Here is a 17,933-nt window from a genome sequence, read left to right as displayed (position 1 = left end):
TAAGCCACTGCTACGTGACTCGTTTTTAGAAAAAAACGAGGAGTCCAAGGGAGCGCTCTGCTATTGGTTGGCTTGGCGGCTGCGCGATTCGGGGCTCTGTGAGTCATGCCTGGATGGTCTCCGTGCTCTCCGCGGTGTTTAGGGAGGCGGACCCCTCAGGCCCTGATGGTGTCGGGATAGTGTAGGTGCCCGCAACTGCTTTCCGCAGCTTTCCTCTTGCAAGAGGCGCTCCGGCTGTGGCTTGAAGGCTGTATTCAGGAGATTGCCCGGTTCCCGGGCCCTTTCCCGCCCAGACAGCCCACGTTGAGGTGAGTGATGCCTGTAACAGGCCGTACACCATTGCTGGTTAAACTGCTTTCCTTTAACGTCAAACATTTGGTTGGGAACGGCCATTAGTGCATTCCAAGTGCTCAGCACATTGCTGTATTAGTGATTCCATAAGATATAGGGAAATACATTGGGGTTCGTCCCCCCAAATCTCTCTCTAACCGGCCTTGAACATGGAATTGCAGGGGTATCTGGGGGAGGCAAATCTGCCATCCTGACTGGGCCCCCTGCCAGTAATGTGTGCAGCCCCATCTGTAGTCTGGGAACCCCTAGCATTCACTGTGTATCTGTATAGGGGCTGAGTGGCACTTGGAAGGGTTAAGGGCGTGGCTTACCTGTGAGTTCACTTTTAATATGTTACAGAATGGCCAATTCTAGGCAACTTTTCAATTGGTCTTCATTATTTATATGTTATACTTTTTTAGTTATTTGCCTTCTTTAAACTCTTTGCCGTTTTTAAATAGGGGTCACTGACCCCGGCAGCCAATGAACTATTGCTCTGTAAGGCTACACTGTTGTTGTTTGTTATCAGTCCCTCTCCTATTTATATACCAGTCTCTCATCCAAACCACTGCCTGGTTGCTAAGCTAACTTGGGCCCTAGCAACCAAATAGCTGCTGAAACTCCAAACTGGAGAGCTGCTGAACTGAAAATTAAATAACTACAAATTATTAAAAATGAAGACCAATTGCAAATTGTTTCAGAAAATTATTCTCTACATGATAATAAAAGTTAACTCCAAGGTGAAGTGCTGTTCTACCAGCCTTTTACTCAAATGAACCCTGAACCCCAGTCTCTACCATGATCTTTTGAAGGTAGAACAATGTTTCTGTGGGTTTGCCAGGTTTACAGAACACCCGCAGGGCTCGAATGGAGAGAGAATGCAGTGGCCCCTTGGGGGGAGGGATGATAAAAAATTACGGGATATATCTTTTGCACTAAATGTGAGATATATACATATCATACAGCACTAACCTGCCATTGTTAAACTACAATACCCTTAACCATAAAAGGTTTTTACAGGATCCTGGGAGTGTCTGTCAACAGCTTGAGGAGTGCAGGTTAGATATCCCTTATGAACGTAGAATTGTTTCCTAATATATGTCCTCTGCACCTCAAGGCAAATTCGGCAAATCGCGCCGCCGCGTATGCCATCCCACCAGCGATTTACATTTTAGCCAGTGGGATGGCATTTCAGGGAGATATGCGCGACAAATCTTCCTTGTCGCTGGTGACTAATCTCCCCGTGTCTCACGTCTCTTATAAGAAAAAAAAATACAAATTTGCCTAATGAATAAAATTCTAATCTTTAATATCTGTCCTGTACAGGTATGGGGATCCCTTATCCAGAAAGCTCTGAATTATAGAAAGCCTGTCTCCCATAGACTCCATTTTAATCAAATAATTCAGAATTTTAAAACTGATTTCCTTTTTCTCTGTAGTAATAAAACAGTACCTGTACTTGATCCCAACTAAGATATAATTAATCCTTCTTGGAGGCAAAACAATCCTATTGGGTTTAATTAATGTTTTGATTTTTTTTTTTTAGTTGACTTAAGGTATGGAGATCCAAATTACGGAAATATCCCTTATCTGGTATACCCTTGGTCCCGAGCATTCTGGATAAAGGGTCCTATACCTGTATATAGGTTTTGCACATTTTCTCTGGTTTAAAGATATTTGTAAATATGTATATGGAAAGTTGCTTATAATTACTTTTTGTTTTACCTGGCAACATTTCATTTTAGAGTTTACATCCCATTTAATAATGATTTAAATTTCAAGCGAACAAATTACATTTTAATATATATCCAAGAATTTGTTTTGAATCAATGTTAATATAAAAAGTTGAAAAAAATAGTGTTTATATCTGCTTTTATTGTTTTTGTGAGTAGAATGTGCTTATTTTTATCCCCTCAGTCCACTGAGCACTTGGGAAGGCAACGGAGCTGTATAAGAAACCACATATTTAAAGACAATCTTACTACCTCCCCCCTCCAAAAAAAATATTGCACATGTTCCCAGTGGTCCTCTTTTGCAATTTACATTGCAATATAGATTGTAAATTTGTATTTTGGCTAGATTTGTTTTTAGTTTGTATTAGTTTGTTTTATTATTAGCTTTACTTTGTATCCATTTTTTTTTATACCTAGAGAGTTAAATGAGCAGGGTATAGGGCTCAAGCAGACTTGCTGTGATAGCCTGGAGTAAATATAAATTCTCAGCGCTTCCTTTCAGCATGAAAATTGGTTACTGCAGCCCATGCGTCGAGCATTCTTTAACCTTCGCATTTTGGGGCTCCATGGTGCAAGTTGGTATAGCATAAATCAACAAGAAGACTTTTTTTTGCATTTTTTGCATTCTCATGGCAGGTACATAGATTTCAAACATTAGTTCTCCTTTCATGCCTATCAATCAGACATATGTCCTGTCAGATCAGAAGCCTTTAAATCAGCGGTTCTCAACCTGTGGGTCAGGACCCCTTTGGAGGTCGAACGGCCCTTTCACAGGGGTAGCCATCGGAAGACCATCGGAAAACACACATTTCCGATGGTCTTAGGAATAATTTTATGGTTGGGGGTCACCACAACATGAGGAACTGTATTAAAGGGTCGCAGCATTAGGGAGGTTGAGAAGCACTGCTTTAAATTTAAGTTTGGGTGATGGAGGTTTTGATAGTTCTTCATCGTTTTACATCAAAAGCTTGTATGTTGTAGAATATTCTTAGTAACTTTTTATACATTGTACAGATTGTAAGTTATGTGCTGCCATAGGGCCATGGTCACACAGGCTTGGCCCTATCTCATTTAGCTCTGCTATTTATTATTATTACATTGCTTTTTCCTCTTTTTTTCCCTCTCATAGATAAAACCATGGGGGTCAAAGTGCAACGTACTCGTTGTTTTTTTGACATAGCCATCAACAATGCGCCTGGTAAGAAATACAAACTTTCTTCCATTGAGCCATTAACCCAGTTGGGACAAAGTTTTAAATAAAAACTAATACCTAAATGTAACAACTATTGGGGATTACACCTAGCAAGCAATCAATACATACCTTCTAACATACATACACATATATATTATACATTTATGTATCTTTACATAACAGCGCACTCTCTCTAACCAACTGTGTCTTTTGTAGCTGGAAGGGTTGTCTTTGAGCTGTTTTCAGACGTTTGCCCGAAAACTTGTGAAAACTTTCGCTCCCTCTGTACAGGTGGGTACAAGGTGTTTTGTCCTGAGGTGTTTATTTAGCACCACAAATGTACGTAATGCTGTACAAAAAATAAATGTAAGTGCTAGGATTCAGTATGAAATAATCCCAATATTGAGGCCATTTGTTTTCCTTTTCATATAGTTTTTTCTCTGTACAGCTCCCAGTATTGCCTTAGCTTGCAGTCAATTATGCTGATCTGATGCTGTGGGAGAAATAATTCCACTATAGTGCAGTTTAAGCTTTCATCCCCTTGGCAGAGCCCTGTGCCATTTCTCAGTATGAGAGGCAATGTTTGCTAACCCTTGCTTTCTGAATAAGGAGTTTGTGTGCCTTTAAACTTGATTTAGACCCACTCTAAGATTCTCACAGTGAACCAGTTCAGATCCTATAACCTAGTCCAGTGGTTGGCAAACTGCGGCTCTTTAGCCCCTTAAATTTGGCTCTTCCAGATGGGGGCGCACACGTACAGTGCGATCGCATTTTTGTTGCCCATAGCAAAAAATCAGCAAGAGGGAGTGGTCTTTGGGCTGCGGGAGACGCGGCACAGGCAGGGGGTGGGATACACAGTGCAGGGGAGGCTTGCTTGTTTCATGCACGAGTGAGCCAGTCACAGTCTGCAAAAAATTTGGCTCTCAAAAGAAATTTCAATCATTTTTTTTTTTTTGTTGATATTTGGCTCAGTTGACTAATAAGTTAGCCCAACACTGACCTAGTCAGTAAGCAGAACCACATAAAACAACATTTTATCTCAACTTTAATAAAATTGTCACTACCCCAGTAAAATGTCACTTATCAGGAACATCATTTCTGGTTACTAATAAAATCCTTGGACTGTATGAACTCGCCCATTACCAGTGTCTGGCACAAAACAAAGTGCTCACAGCAGTTAAATATACTGCCCATTTATAGTAGGTGACCCTTTTATAACTGTCCCCAGCTTATTCTAGAGCCTGTCTCTCTACTTGGGGCATGTAGGGGCTAGATCCACCTGTTTGTTTGACCATTCACACAGCTTCTTAAGGGGCATAAGTGTATGTCCAACTATATGTAATAAAGTTTCTGTAAATGCTGACATAAGTGCTACAACCCTAAGCAGTGTGTAGCTATTCCATTTGCTGGTCTAATTGTACTTTCTCAGTGATCCCATACATGCAGTGAAGTGAGATGTAGTCATCATTGCTTTCCAGTAATAGTCTTCAGTATAAACGGCATACATGTTTCATTTTCTATGTACTCTGTTTCTTTCTTAGGTGAAAGGGGAATTGGGAAGAGCACACAAAAGCCATTGCATTACAAAAACTGCATGTTTCATAGAGTTGTAAAGGATTTTATGATTCAGGGAGGAGACTTTAGTGAAGGTAGGTTGCCATTTATTCTTTTTTACAGATTTGTGTGAAAGTGTATCCTTTTTAAATATTGTTGTTTCTTTTAATATCCTGGTTCTCACGTTTTGGTTTTTTTTGCACATATTCAGGAAATGGAAGAGGTGGCGAATCTATTTATGGAGGGTTCTTTGAAGGTAAGGAAAAATCCACTCTCTTCTATACAGTGACAGATATCTACTATACTACAATTTGAGTTTGGATTATAATACTGTTATATGTTATAATGGGAGTCTTTTTCAGCTGGCAGTTTTTTTCTGGTTCTTAACACTCTCTTGCTGATAACTTAGTTAACTAAATTATTTTGAAATCTTTTTGACACTGGGTCCCTCCTGGTCATGAGCTGCCCTGATCTTGTTTGTTAGGCAGTGGCTCTGACTCTGCATCAGGAATGTTCCTGTAGGCCAAATACATACATGTAGAGTAAAATGTCAGAACCCCCAGGATGCCAGGGAAAGCAAGTTATTCAATGAATGCCATTTTCTCCGCCTACAGAGAAAACGTTGTCAGCACCAGGCAGATCTCATTCATGTCACAGGGGTCATTCAGTGTGGTATTGCCATTTTCTTTGCTGGTATTTAAGCCAAAAGCAGAGGCATGCCATATTTGCCAGAGCCCTTAGGCTACAGTCACGCTGGGCTGATTCTCAGCCTGTGGATAAATGCAGGCCAAGAATCAGCCGATTCACTGGCTCTTGTGTCTGCACCGAAAATCACTTCATCATCCTTAATGTAGACACAAATAATTGATTTTGGCACAGAAAAGCTAGAGTACGCATTTACACTACAAAATACGCTTTGTGTGTCTGCACCCATAAGGTACTGATTTATTACTACAGAGCAAAAGGAAATGGTTTTTAAAAATGTGAATTCATTGATTAAAATGAGCCAGTGGAAATTAGCCTTCCTATAGTTCCCTTTGTGCAACTTTCTGTATAACATGTTTCCAGAAAATGGTTCCCATACCTGTATTAGGTCATTGACAAAGACATTTGTAAGCTGTGTCTTCCCATGCTATCCTTGTTTATCTATATCTTTAGAAGAGACTGTGGAAATGGCCATGTAGGCATTGGGCTTCTCTTTTGTGTTTTTAAGATTACTTTTTGGGCTTCTTCCATTAATGGGATTGTTGCATGTCGGTGCATATTATAAATGTGATAGAATGGTTAGAAACATAGTAATCAAGCTGGTTAGACCCGCTTTTTTTCCATTGTTTACCTTTTCGATTCTTATGCCAGGTGTATGTGTATGCAGCTCTATTTTTATGTGCAGATGAGACTGTGTGGGGCTCATTCATCAAAATGGGCAAATTTGCATCTTAACAGTAACCCATAACAACCATTCAGTGATTAGCTTTTTTCAGATGTGCAAAGAAAATAACGATTTAATTGGGTTTACATGGGCTACTGCCCAGGAAAAAATGTACCTAGTGTTCATAAATGTAGCGCTTACATGCAATCCTAAAACACTCGCTAAAACATGCATCACAAGCATTGTTCTTTGTAGTAATACTTCTCATTCCTTTCAGATGAAAACTTCTCCATTCAGCACAACAAAGAATTCCTACTCTCAATGGCCAACAGAGGAAAGGACACAAATGGATCACAATTTTTTATGTACGTATTGGGTAGCTTTTCCATACATCACTTTACATACTCATCACAAACCAACCATTATGGTCCAAGAAATCCTCCAGTGGGCCCTTTCTGTCCAGTAAGTTGCCTCTAGGAGGTTTTCTTTGTTCTGTTCAGCTTTGGCTCTTCCAATTTGTCTAAATCAGATGCAGGCATTCTCCTGGCAGCAGCTTAGTGCTGTGAGTGAGCCTTTTAGTTTAAGAGCAGTGGAATTCTGCCATAAAGCGAGTTGGTGCTGCTGTTGAAGTAGAGACGGCCATGAGAATCGGCAAATGCAGTTCCCTGTGCAGGCTGAAACACTGACTGAATCCATAGCTATATTTTCTTAAAAACGATAATACTTTGCACAATATTATACATTAATAAACGCTTTTGTAATGTCAGTGTCTCATTAGGGCAGTAGCACAAAGGGTGAATCTGAGTATTTTTGGAAAGGGATCAAACACTCAAAACTATTCCGCCATTAACTTGTAGGGCGCCGTTTGCAATTGGTAGATCCTGTATTCACCTCATGACTCCCGAGAGCCTGCAGGCAATTGCCATCCAAGTACACAAGGTGGATTAAAGTGCTAATTACAGGAGGTGCAATGGTTTAGATTCACCCTATATTGCAGAACCATTAATGTCTGTGATGCCTTTAAATATTGCTAAAGAGAGAGGAACATTACAGTCATTTAAGTTTTATAGTAATATGCATAATGTTAATTGTTGAAAGGGCAAGTAACACATATCTACCTATTGGGTGTGTTATTCTTCATACCCTCCAGTTCTGGTGCGGCTGCCAGTGGCGTTATCTGCTAACTACTATTTGGTTAGTACATCACCCAGGTAAAGGTATATGTTAATTGCCCCTTTTTAATGTTCATTGATTTTTACAGGTTTGTTGAATTTGGGATATTCAAAAGGCTTATTTCATTCATTTTTTTCCCCTCCCTTTGGGCTCATTTCTTTTTTGATGTCACAGAACGACTAAACCTACGCCTCACTTGGATGGGTAAGCGTTGTTTTGCTTTTTCCTTTTTGAAACATTTCTGTATTGTTCTAAGCCTTCATAAAAGTTAATACAAATGTTCTTTTTTTTTTTTTTTTTTTTTTTTTAGGCTTCATGTTGTTTTTGGCCAAGTCATTTCTGGACAAGATTTAGTGAGGGAGATTGAGAATCAAAAAACAGATGCATCCAGCAAACCAAGTGTAGATGTTAGTATACAGAACTGTGGGGAGCTCGTCCAGAAATCTAAAGGTAGGTACTATATGCACCACCTGGTGAATTTCACTTGGTTTTTATGTTTAAAAGTGGCCTCTGCAGCATCTCTGGATAGCACTGCATTTTTATTCAAATGCCTTTTTCTTTTTTTAACTTTCCTTCTTTGGGGCTAATTATATGAATATCTGAATATTAGGGATGCACTGAATCCAGGATTTGGCATTTTTCAGCAGAATTTGGCTGAATCCACGTGCCTGGCCGAACCCAATCCAAAATCACGTGACTTTTTGTCATATAAGCATTGAAGTTAAGTTTTCAACCCTTCTATAGCCTAATTTGCATAATGGTTTGGGATTCAGCCAAATCTTTTACGGAGGATTCGGGGTGGGGCCAAACCCTAAAATAGTGGATTCTGTGTCTGCCTACTCTATGTATTAAACAATATAAACCATACAGCATTTTGTTTAGGCTGCAGCTAAATGTCTACATGCCCCAGATTTGATAGCAAAAAGACTTCAGTAACATGACTTCTGCTTCCATGTTATATTTATGTAGGAAATATTTTGACTTGAACACAACAGAAATAACTGGTGTACAAAATTAAAGGAACCGTTCAGTGTAAAAATGAAAATGGGCAATATAGATAGACTGCGCAAAGTAAACAATGTTTTCAGGCAAAAATGCAATCTATAAAGGCTGGAGTGAAGGGGTGTCTAATATAATGGCCATAACACTATTTCCTCCTTTACAGTTCTCTAAGCTGTTAGCTATCGATTTAGAAACCATATATATTTTGTCTAAGAGAAGCTAGCCTGAAAAGGAAAATGAAATTGGATCATTTTTATTATAATGTAGCTTCATGAATGCAAATATGAAACCACCAATGCTAACAAATGACACCAGGGCCAGAACTAGGGGTAGGCAGAAGAGGCAGCTGCCTAGGGCGCAACGATTGGGGGGCACCAGGCAGGTACCTCTCCTGCCTACCCCTAGACATCTCTTAGTCATTGCCTCCGCGACTGCGCATGCGCAAAAGCACACGGGGGGGGGGTGCGAGGTGGCTGACCGTGTTGCCTAGGGCGCCCGGTCGGCTTGGCCCGCCCCTGAATTACACTGCTAAATGTTATTGGTATTATAAAGGCCTGATGGGAATTTTCATAGGCTGCAGCCCACTAGCAGATACTTTGGCATGTTTTGGCATAGTTTGTGCACTGCACAAAATATTTTTTTCTGAACACACAAAAAATTGAATATAAAACTGTATTTTTACAATAGTTTTCAAGTTGAAAAGCTGATATTTTTTTCACTTTGTATTTATTCAGCTCGACAATGATAAAAGTTGACAAGTTGTGCATGGATATTAACTATGTATTTTTATAACCGTCATAGCCAAGAAAGAGAAGAAAAGACATAAATCCTCCTCATCTAGTGGTTCTGAGGACTCCAGCGACTCCGATTCATCATCCGACTCATCCTCTGATTCCAAAAGTGAGGGTGAGGAGAAGCTGAAAAAGAAGAAAAGGAAACACAAGAAAAATTCCAAGAAGCAGAAAAAGGAGAAAAGGAAGAGGAAAAAATCTAAGAAAAGGTATGTTTTATTACATTTCTGTAAATTCAATTTAGCAAAATTATCAGAAAATGTCTTATATTGATAGGGGTATTTTGGAATGTTCACATTTGTGTTGTCTACAGTTTTTTACTTGGAATGGAAATGGAAAGTTTCCACTTTTTTTTATTATTATACACAAACACCTACTTACTGGGGCAAATTTGCACCTGGGCCGTAACCTATGGCAACCAATTGGATGTTTTTCAGCTCAGAAAACTAATCACTGATTGGTTGCTATGTATTACCAGGTTGGACCAGGTCCAAATTTCCCCAGTGTACATAAATGCTTTTCCTGAGGGTACTAATATTTTTACCTTACATTTATTTACACCAATAGGCAGTGTAGGCCTTACATGACCCGTGTGCTGACATATTTTGGCCAAAGTGTGGTAAATACACCTCATTTATAAAAAGCTGATACTTTGCCCACTTGTGTAGTCATGTGGCTGTTTCTTATGTGTAGCTGGTCAGCCCCAGAATGTAAGTTAGACCAAGCACTGGCACAATCATACTTCTTGGTGGTTCGTGCAACAGCATGGGCTTGACCAAGCTCTTCGTTATTTTAAGTGATTCAGTGTTGGTTCAAATAAAGGCCCTTCTAGACTTATTGTTCTTAGGCCTCATGTCCAGCCTTCAATTCCAAGAATTCACAAAGAAAACAAGCAAAAACTGTAGATTCCTATACTGCTTTGGGCTTTAAAGATAACTTTTTTTTTTTCTTTTTTAAGTTCTGACGAAGATGAAAATGAAGATCAGGAGCTCCAAGTGTCATCTACTGTCCGTCCAGAGGAAATCCCAACAATACCTGAAAACAAGTTTTTAATGAGAAAAAGTCCTCAAAGAGAAGATGCGAAAGAAAGCCAAAGGAATGACCGAGAGAGGGAGCGTGAAAGGTAAGCATGGTGCAACTGCTCTGTGGTTCTTTCCTTAGTATTGAATCAGCCACGTTATTCATCACGGGTCTTTTTATCTAGTGTTTTTGTTTTTTAACTTTTCAATCACTGCTGTTTAATTACATCTGGATATTGGGACTCCTTCCCCCTCCTTCCCTCTGGTGGAAATCAAACTGCATCTCTCAGTGCCCCCTAATCCATAGGGCCATCATGGATGCACATGGAGGGGTGACAGGCCACCATCTGTGCTGAAATGCTCAAAGGTATCGCTGCTTTTAAATTAGTTTGGGTGCCTTGCATTCAGCAGTGTTAGGAGAGGTGACAGGTGGACATTTTATCCGTAAATGCATTATGCTGAATTGCAGCAGCTGGCAAAATACCCTGTGTGCCACTTAGTGCTGGGCGGTATGACCAAAAATTTATATCACGGTATTTTTTTTTATTATATCGGTATCACGGTATTTGACGGTATTTTTTTTTCCCCATGCATGATTAGGTGACCACCCCAAACACCCCCCCATCCAACCCCAAACACCCCCCCATCCCCTTCACATAAATATAACTTACTGGCCAGGCAGCCGCAGGCACCCCCGACAGCTCACAGAGCCTCCTGGCAATTTTTCTTACTATTTCCGGGTTGCGCGCGCAACGTCAGCGCGCACGTAACGTCAGCGCGCACAACCCGGAAATAGTAAGAAAAATTGCCAGGAGGCGCCCACACCGGTATGCCGGTAAGTTACAAATTTTTATAATTTTTTTTAAAAAAAAAAACGGTGTTCGGTATATACCGGTATACCGCCCAGCACTAGTGCCACTGGCCTAAGGAGGTAAATTTGTATTAACATTTCTACAGCAGAGTAATGTCTATATCATTGTCATGGTACTGTTCCTTGTGGATTTACAATTCAGTGGGTCATATCTTTAGACATGATTGTTTTTGGTTAAGTCCAAGCTGTCATGATCATTAAATTAAAAAAAGTGTTTGTAGGGATGTGGCCTCTTTGCTTTAATGTCTATATAAATAAATCATCTTCCATTTAATGTATTTGGCTGTTTAACATTTTCTGTTTCCTTAATTTTAGCAACATGCAAGCATCCCTTTACCAGAGGAGGTTATTGGTAACCAGATCTGGAAGAAAAATAAAAGGAAGGGGGCCTAGGGTAAGTTAAATCGTTTGGGGGCAGGAGCCTGTGTTAGTTTTAAGTACATTATATTAATAGTTCTACCCACTTTCTTTCTTTTCTAGCGTTACCGCACTCCTTCCAGATCTAGGTCAAGAGATCGCTTTAGAAGAAGTGAGACCCCTCCACACTGGAGGCAGGAAATGCAGCGGACGCAAAGAATGAGATATTCCAGTGGTGAACGCTGGATCAAAGGAGACAAGTACGGAGCACTGCAATATTTTATAATGCTGTCTGTGTTTGTATCATTTACTGAGCTGAAATGTTTTGCTTGCACATTTAATTTGCAGTATAGCTCTGTTGTAATGCTGGTCAGACATTAGCAGATCCATTGTTTGACCCAATGACTAAATTAGTGTGTCACTGGCTAAATCACTGGGGTAGGGTTAAATTTGGATATCTGTACTTTTGGAATATCCTTCTTTTGGCCCAGTACACGGACAGGCCTTTGTGGAATTCCTAAATTTGCTTTTATCTACCTTTTGTGTGGCCTTTTTTATTCTGATGAGCTTGTCATACTTTTTTGTTTACTGATTGTGTGTCTAGGAGGCTTGTATACTGTGTAGATTAGAAGAGAAATTATATACATTTCAGCAGTATCCTCTTAAAGAGATTTCCTTATTTTAGGATTCTTCAATTTATTATTGTATCACTTTGTTTTAGGAGCGAAATGAATGATAAGGACAATCAGAAGAGCCCAGTGAGGGGAAGGGAACGGAAGTCATCTGATCAGAGGCCAGTATCGGAAAGCCCCAGCCAAAAAGGGGACCGGGAAAAACAAAAAGATCACAAATCAGCCAGCAAGGAGAGAGATTTAAAGAAAGATGCTGAAAAGGAAGAAAGACCTAATAAAAGCCGGAGCAGCAAAAGGACAAGGTCTGAAAGACGAAGTGAAAGTAAAGAAAACTCAAAAAGTAACAAAGATTCTAAACACAGCAAACATGATGTGAAAGCAAGGTCAAAAAGCAAAGAGCGAGCCCATGAAAAAGGTAAGGAAAAGAACTCTAGTGATAAAGCTAAAGAAAAGGATAGGAGCAAAAGCAGGGAACGAGTGAAACACTCTTCATCAAAAAACGAGAGGGCAAAAAGTAAGGAGCGAGAGAAAACCAGAGAGCGACAAGGAAAATCAAGGAGTAGGGAACGGGAGTCTGCCAGAACTAAGCATGGCTCCAACAGCAGAGCTAAAGAGCGCAGCAAAAGCCGAGAGAACAGCCGAAGAGCAAGGTCCAGAAGTCAAGACGATACGCGTACCAGAAGTCGAGACCATGCTAAAAGCAAAGATAGGGAGACCAAAAGGAGGGGTAGGTCCAGAAGCAGAGACAGGAAAGGAACTCCAGATAAATCCAAGAATAAAGAAAGCAAGAGCAGGGATGACTCGAAAGATTCCAACAGAGAAACGAGTCAGAGCAAGAGTAAAGATTCCCTTAGAAAAGATGAAAGCAAACATTCTCGTAAATCTAGTGAGCATGAAAGCCATCAAAGAAGGCGGTCCAAGAGCAGCAGCCCAGAGAACAGGCATTCAAAAAAAGGCAGGGATCGTGATAGAAGTCCAGACTCTACAAACATACACGGCAAAGAGCGGGAAGATCGATCTTCTACCCATAGGAACAGGGATAAAGATAAGACAAGGAAATCTTCCCACGATGACAAGGAAACAAGGAAAAAATCAAGGAGCCGCGACAGGGATTTGTCCAACACAAAAGATAAGAAAAACCATCAGTCAAGTCCCGCAAGTGTCGAAAAATGAAGTGTAAATAATATTTTGGTTCCATGCTCTGTTTATTTTTTAGAAGATCTACGTACACTGAGGGATTTTTTTTTTTTTTTTTGTGTTCTGTCATACTGGACTTTTAGTTTCACCTTTTTGATAAGCCTCATTCTGGAACGTTTGTATTGCTGAAGTTTTAATAAACTTTCAATGAAAAAAGAAATCAAGGTGTAATACTTTTAAGTTTTAATGGCAGCTCCCTCACCCCCTTATTGCTGCTGAAAAAAGGGGTTTTAGACAGAATCGTCTGTTTCTCATGCTGTAGTATGGAGGTTTTGGGCACAGTGAAAATGCCCTTATACCATTTCCAGATTTTTTAGTATTGAATTATAAGGTTTCGTTATTTTTTGTTTTTTTAAATCCCAAAATCACTGTACTGTAAATGGTATAAAGCCCTTCTTGCTTAGAATCCATTTTTGCTACACAAATCAATAGAGGAGGTGTGTCTAATTGGTCTAATTGCAGTGATGTTTCATTGAACATCTTAGAATCAGCTGCGCAATTCATTGCCTGTATAGAAACGGCTAGATTTGAGATGTTGGACCGACAGAATTTTTTTTTATACTTGGTTTGATGTGTTGAAAATGTTTTCATTTTCTGTTTGCATTAGCCTGGGTTCTTTGTATCATTAAGATGTGTCATTTGCTCCGTCTCTTATCATTCACAATGTATGGGCAAGGCTGTCCTTAAAATAAAGGGTCTGGCACAGAATTGCGTGTGGGTTCGTACTGTGATTCTCATGGCAAATCCTACTAGATTTATGTAAAAGGAAGATTGATACAAAGTACTAACACATTTTTAAATACAGGTATGGGATCCCTTATCCGGAAACAGTTATCCAGAAAGCTCCGAATTACGGAATGCCTGTCTCCCATAGACTCCATTTTAATCAAATAATTCAGAATTTTAAAACTGATTTCCTTTTTCTTATTAGTAATAAAACAGTACCTTGTAATTGATCCCAACTGGAGGCAAAACAATCCCATAGGGTTTAATTAATGTTTTATTGATTCTTTAGTAGACTTAAGGTATGGAGATCCAAATTACGGAAAGACCCCTTATCCGGAATACCCTTGGTCCCGAGCATTCTGGGTAACGGGTCCTATACCTGTGCTGCTTTACCAGTTTGGCAAAGGCCAAACAGACTTTGTTTAACCCCAACTTCCATTATTCCTGATGCCTTTGTGGCATGGTGCCAATTGGGAAGCACCCCGAGTGTACAAGAATATAGTTGTTGCTTGCCTAAAGTGCATTGGTACATCACTGCATTGATTGATTCAGCATTGATTGTTGGAAAGGAAATAAACCGGGAAGGTGTGGCAATGGATAATTACACTTTCTCCCACACATTAAAAGCTGTATAATAAAAGTCCTTTAAAAATGAAACACAAAACACATTTTTTTTTTTTTAATTAAATTATCCATACTTTTTATAAATGGATTTAAAAGTCTGAGCTGTCAATCATATATTGCCTGCCCCGCCTCTATGCCTTCTGCATAGAATAGGAAACATTTTTGTATTTTAAGTTATGTTCCAAGGTGCACCACAGTGTGTAAATGGCTATAGGCAATGTCCTGTTTTATGCAGGCCCCATAGCTCTCAAAGCACTGGGATGGATGGATGAAATCCCATGTTGCAGGAGTTTACATGCAGTGTTCTAGCATATTATATATTGTGTTAATCATGAGCCAGTTATTGGCCACCATACGATTTCCAACTGCATGTAAATCTCCCACATTTCCTTAAGGTTCTATGATTGCAGCTGTGTTGGTGCCGTCAGTATAGTATGAGTCTCTCTACCCCCAATATTCTTACATTCATAGGAGGCTTCACTTATGGTTATACACCTACTCACCAGCTATATCCATGGAGACGAATGAGTAGGTGTTTCATACTCTCTATAATGGATAAGTGGATCAGAGAAAACTGACGTGCTATTCTAAGCACCATTGCAATTTGCATTATTTTTTTTTTCTTAATTTCAAGATGATGTTGGGGAATATGTACTGTTAATATGAATTATTACATTAACATTTATTTATAAAGCGCCAACATATTCCGCAGCGCTGTACAATTTGAGTTACAACATCGCCACCTGCTGGCCAGTTTCCAACTAATCCAGCTGAGGAACTTGTCAGGAGGAAGGGCTGTCCTGGTGTTCTCTTGGTTAGGAATGTAGTGAGAAAAGTTATGAGGTTTTTGTTTTTCCTCATCAGAAGAATATCACACCAGCCCTGATGTTCCTGACTGGATCACACTTGGAAACTAGCCAATAGGTGGCGCTGTTGTTAAATTGTATTAAGTACCTATTTCCCTTAATATCTTAGAATCTTAAAATTGCAAACGTGCTTACAATAGCACTCTCATTCATTTTACATTCACTTATTTTAAAGCACCCAGTGAGTCTACTCGGTGCACTAGGTGCTGTTGTCCACTATGTTACACTTTGTTGGGGAACTGATTAAGGATTGGGTACTTTTATTTCCTCCTCAACATATGACATTCCAAGGGCTCCAGTATTGTCAGTCTGATACCTGATAATGAAAACCTATGTGAGGACCCGTCCAAGGTAAGAGTTTGTACACTGACATTATTACCCCCCCCCCCTTCCTGTCTCAGTGGCAGTTAAACCTGCAGAAACCCCTGGGACACTTTCTATTAACACATTTCTATTCTTTTTAAATATGAGTGTGTGTGTCTATGGCTTCAATGTGGCTTTCTCCTGTAAATGTTCTGTTGAACTAGTGAAATCTGTCACATGAGGGGAGATGAATATAAATGTAGGAGTGGGTAAGGCTTGGTGTGTAACACTGAGAGGGGCTGCTTTCCTTTTCACTTGCCTCTTATCTCGGTGCCCAAATGTATAACTATTATATGAAATCTTCACCGAACCAGCAGAACTCCTGTTAAATGGCACATTAACGATGTTAAAGCCTCTTTAAATAAATCTCTGTACTGTGAAACACTGTGCAAAGGACAATTATTTACTATTAGGAATATGCATCTCTCTGTTTAACACTTGGAAAGGGGCTTTTTTACTTTTGGTGTATTTTTCATATACAATGGCTTTCAGGTTGCCATGGTGAGTCGAAGTGAATCCCAAGGATTAAAGGAGAACTAAACCCTATTTACAAATTAAGCTCAGCTTGTTGCCCTTTATGTGAAGAGCTACTTACCATTAGCTTTCCTGCAGTAGACTTCTTCTATTCCAGCAATAATAAATCAAAGTAAAAAAATACTGTACACTCCTATAAAAGATTCCAGCTTCCTTTTGCCAAATAACGAAGTGAGATTAGGGCGTACACACTTGCACTTTCACTCCCCCCAAGCCAAGCGCATGCTCACACAGCTCTACAGATTTCCCCAGGCCAGCGCTGATGTTAGAAGCCAGAGGGAAGTGACGCGATTGATACAAAGATGGCCGCCGCAAGTAACGATGCGGCTGAAAATAACTTGCGTGGTGCAGAAATAGTAAGTAATCGGGAGAAGTTTCATTACGGCGGTTCAGGAGAGGGACATGTGGCAAATGTTTTAAAAACATTTTAAGGTTGAAGCATATTTTATCTGCCCACTAGCGTTTGACTGGAATCATGTGGGCAATGTGGGGGTGCTGCAGCTACAATACCTATAACCACATCACACAGACAGACTGCAAGCTCACATTTAACTGTATGATGTGGAGAGGGATATTGTGACAATTTGCAATTGGTCCTCCATGTTATTGTTTCTTTTTATCTTTTTGTTCAGCAGCTCTCCAGTTTGAAATTTCAGCAGCTATCTAGTTGCTAGGTTCCAATTTACCCTAGCAACCAGGCAATGGTTTGAATGAGAGACTGGAATATTTATTCTAGGGACACTGAACAGAAAGCAATACGAAGTAGCAATAATAATAAAATTGTAGCCTCAGAGAGCTTTGGTTGCTGGGGTCAGTGACCCCCTTTTAAGAGCTGAAAAGCAAGTAAAATAATTCAGAAACTATAACAAATGAAGACCAGTTGAGAAGTTGCTAAGAGTTTGCCATTCTATAACATTTTATCCCTAAAAGTTAGGAATAAAAGAGATTAGTCGCCTGCGATAAATCTTCACTGCCACAGGTGACTAATCTCCCCAAAATGCCTTCCCACCAGCAAGAATGGGAATCCCCGATGGGATAGTATACGCATCTCGATGGGTTTTCACAGTTGTCTTGTTTGTTTGTGAGGCGACTAGGCGTTTTTGTTTTTAATGGATAAATAAAGATCGAGTTTTAAAAAGAATATCCTGCTGTCCGGTGTGCTTGGCGTTACCCTTTCAATTTTGGAGTTCACCTTGGCTACGGGTTCGGGGCTTTGAGCACCTGGACCTTTACTGGACTACGGTGAGCTTTGTTACCGCACTTTGATGTACTTATAACCTTTTGGACTGAGTGATATACCCGGGGTATTTACACCCAGGTCTCAGCTTAATACTTGGTACGATTTATTTCTGCCATCGTGGCACTTAATATACACTTAAGCTTTTCATATCTATATTTATTGTTTTAGTGCGTTTCCTCTTAATCGCTTTGACTTTGAAAACCAAAGCAACACACATGCCATCCCACTGCCGATTCACGTTCTTGCCGATGGGAAGACATTTTGTGGAGATAAGTTACCCACATTAGCAGGCGCCTAATCTCCCTGTGTGCCGGTGCCCTGAGAGTTGTGCTTACTAAGCTTCCAACCATTGTTAAGAGA

The 17,933-nt window shown here is 39.9% G+C and overlaps 1 protein-coding gene across 2 annotated transcripts; it reads left to right on the top strand.

Annotated features, from left to right (window-relative positions):
• The first annotated feature begins 75 nt into the window (after window positions 1–75).
• On the top strand, window positions 76–13,380 carry ppig (peptidylprolyl isomerase G (cyclophilin G)). Of its 2 annotated transcripts, XM_012970274.3 has the most exons (14): window positions 76–308; window positions 1,351–1,388; window positions 3,193–3,261; window positions 3,472–3,546; window positions 4,797–4,904; window positions 5,021–5,065; window positions 6,456–6,543; window positions 7,526–7,555; window positions 7,662–7,801; window positions 9,155–9,353; window positions 10,103–10,267; window positions 11,350–11,428; window positions 11,515–11,651; window positions 12,113–13,196. In XM_012970274.3, exons 3-14 carry the CDS (start codon window positions 3,201–3,203, stop codon window positions 13,194–13,196), a joined length of 2,211 nt encoding a protein of 736 aa, XP_012825728.2. In that variant the 5' UTR covers window positions 76–308; window positions 1,351–1,388; window positions 3,193–3,200.
• The last annotated feature ends 4,553 nt before the right edge of the window (window positions 13,381–17,933 follow it).

Source organism: Xenopus tropicalis, chromosome 9, assembly GCF_000004195.4.
Source record: "Xenopus tropicalis strain Nigerian chromosome 9, UCB_Xtro_10.0, whole genome shotgun sequence".
In the NCBI taxonomy this organism is placed as follows: Eukaryota; Metazoa; Chordata; class Amphibia; order Anura; family Pipidae; genus Xenopus; species Xenopus tropicalis.
This window is presented reverse-complemented; position numbering and strand designations above follow the sequence as displayed.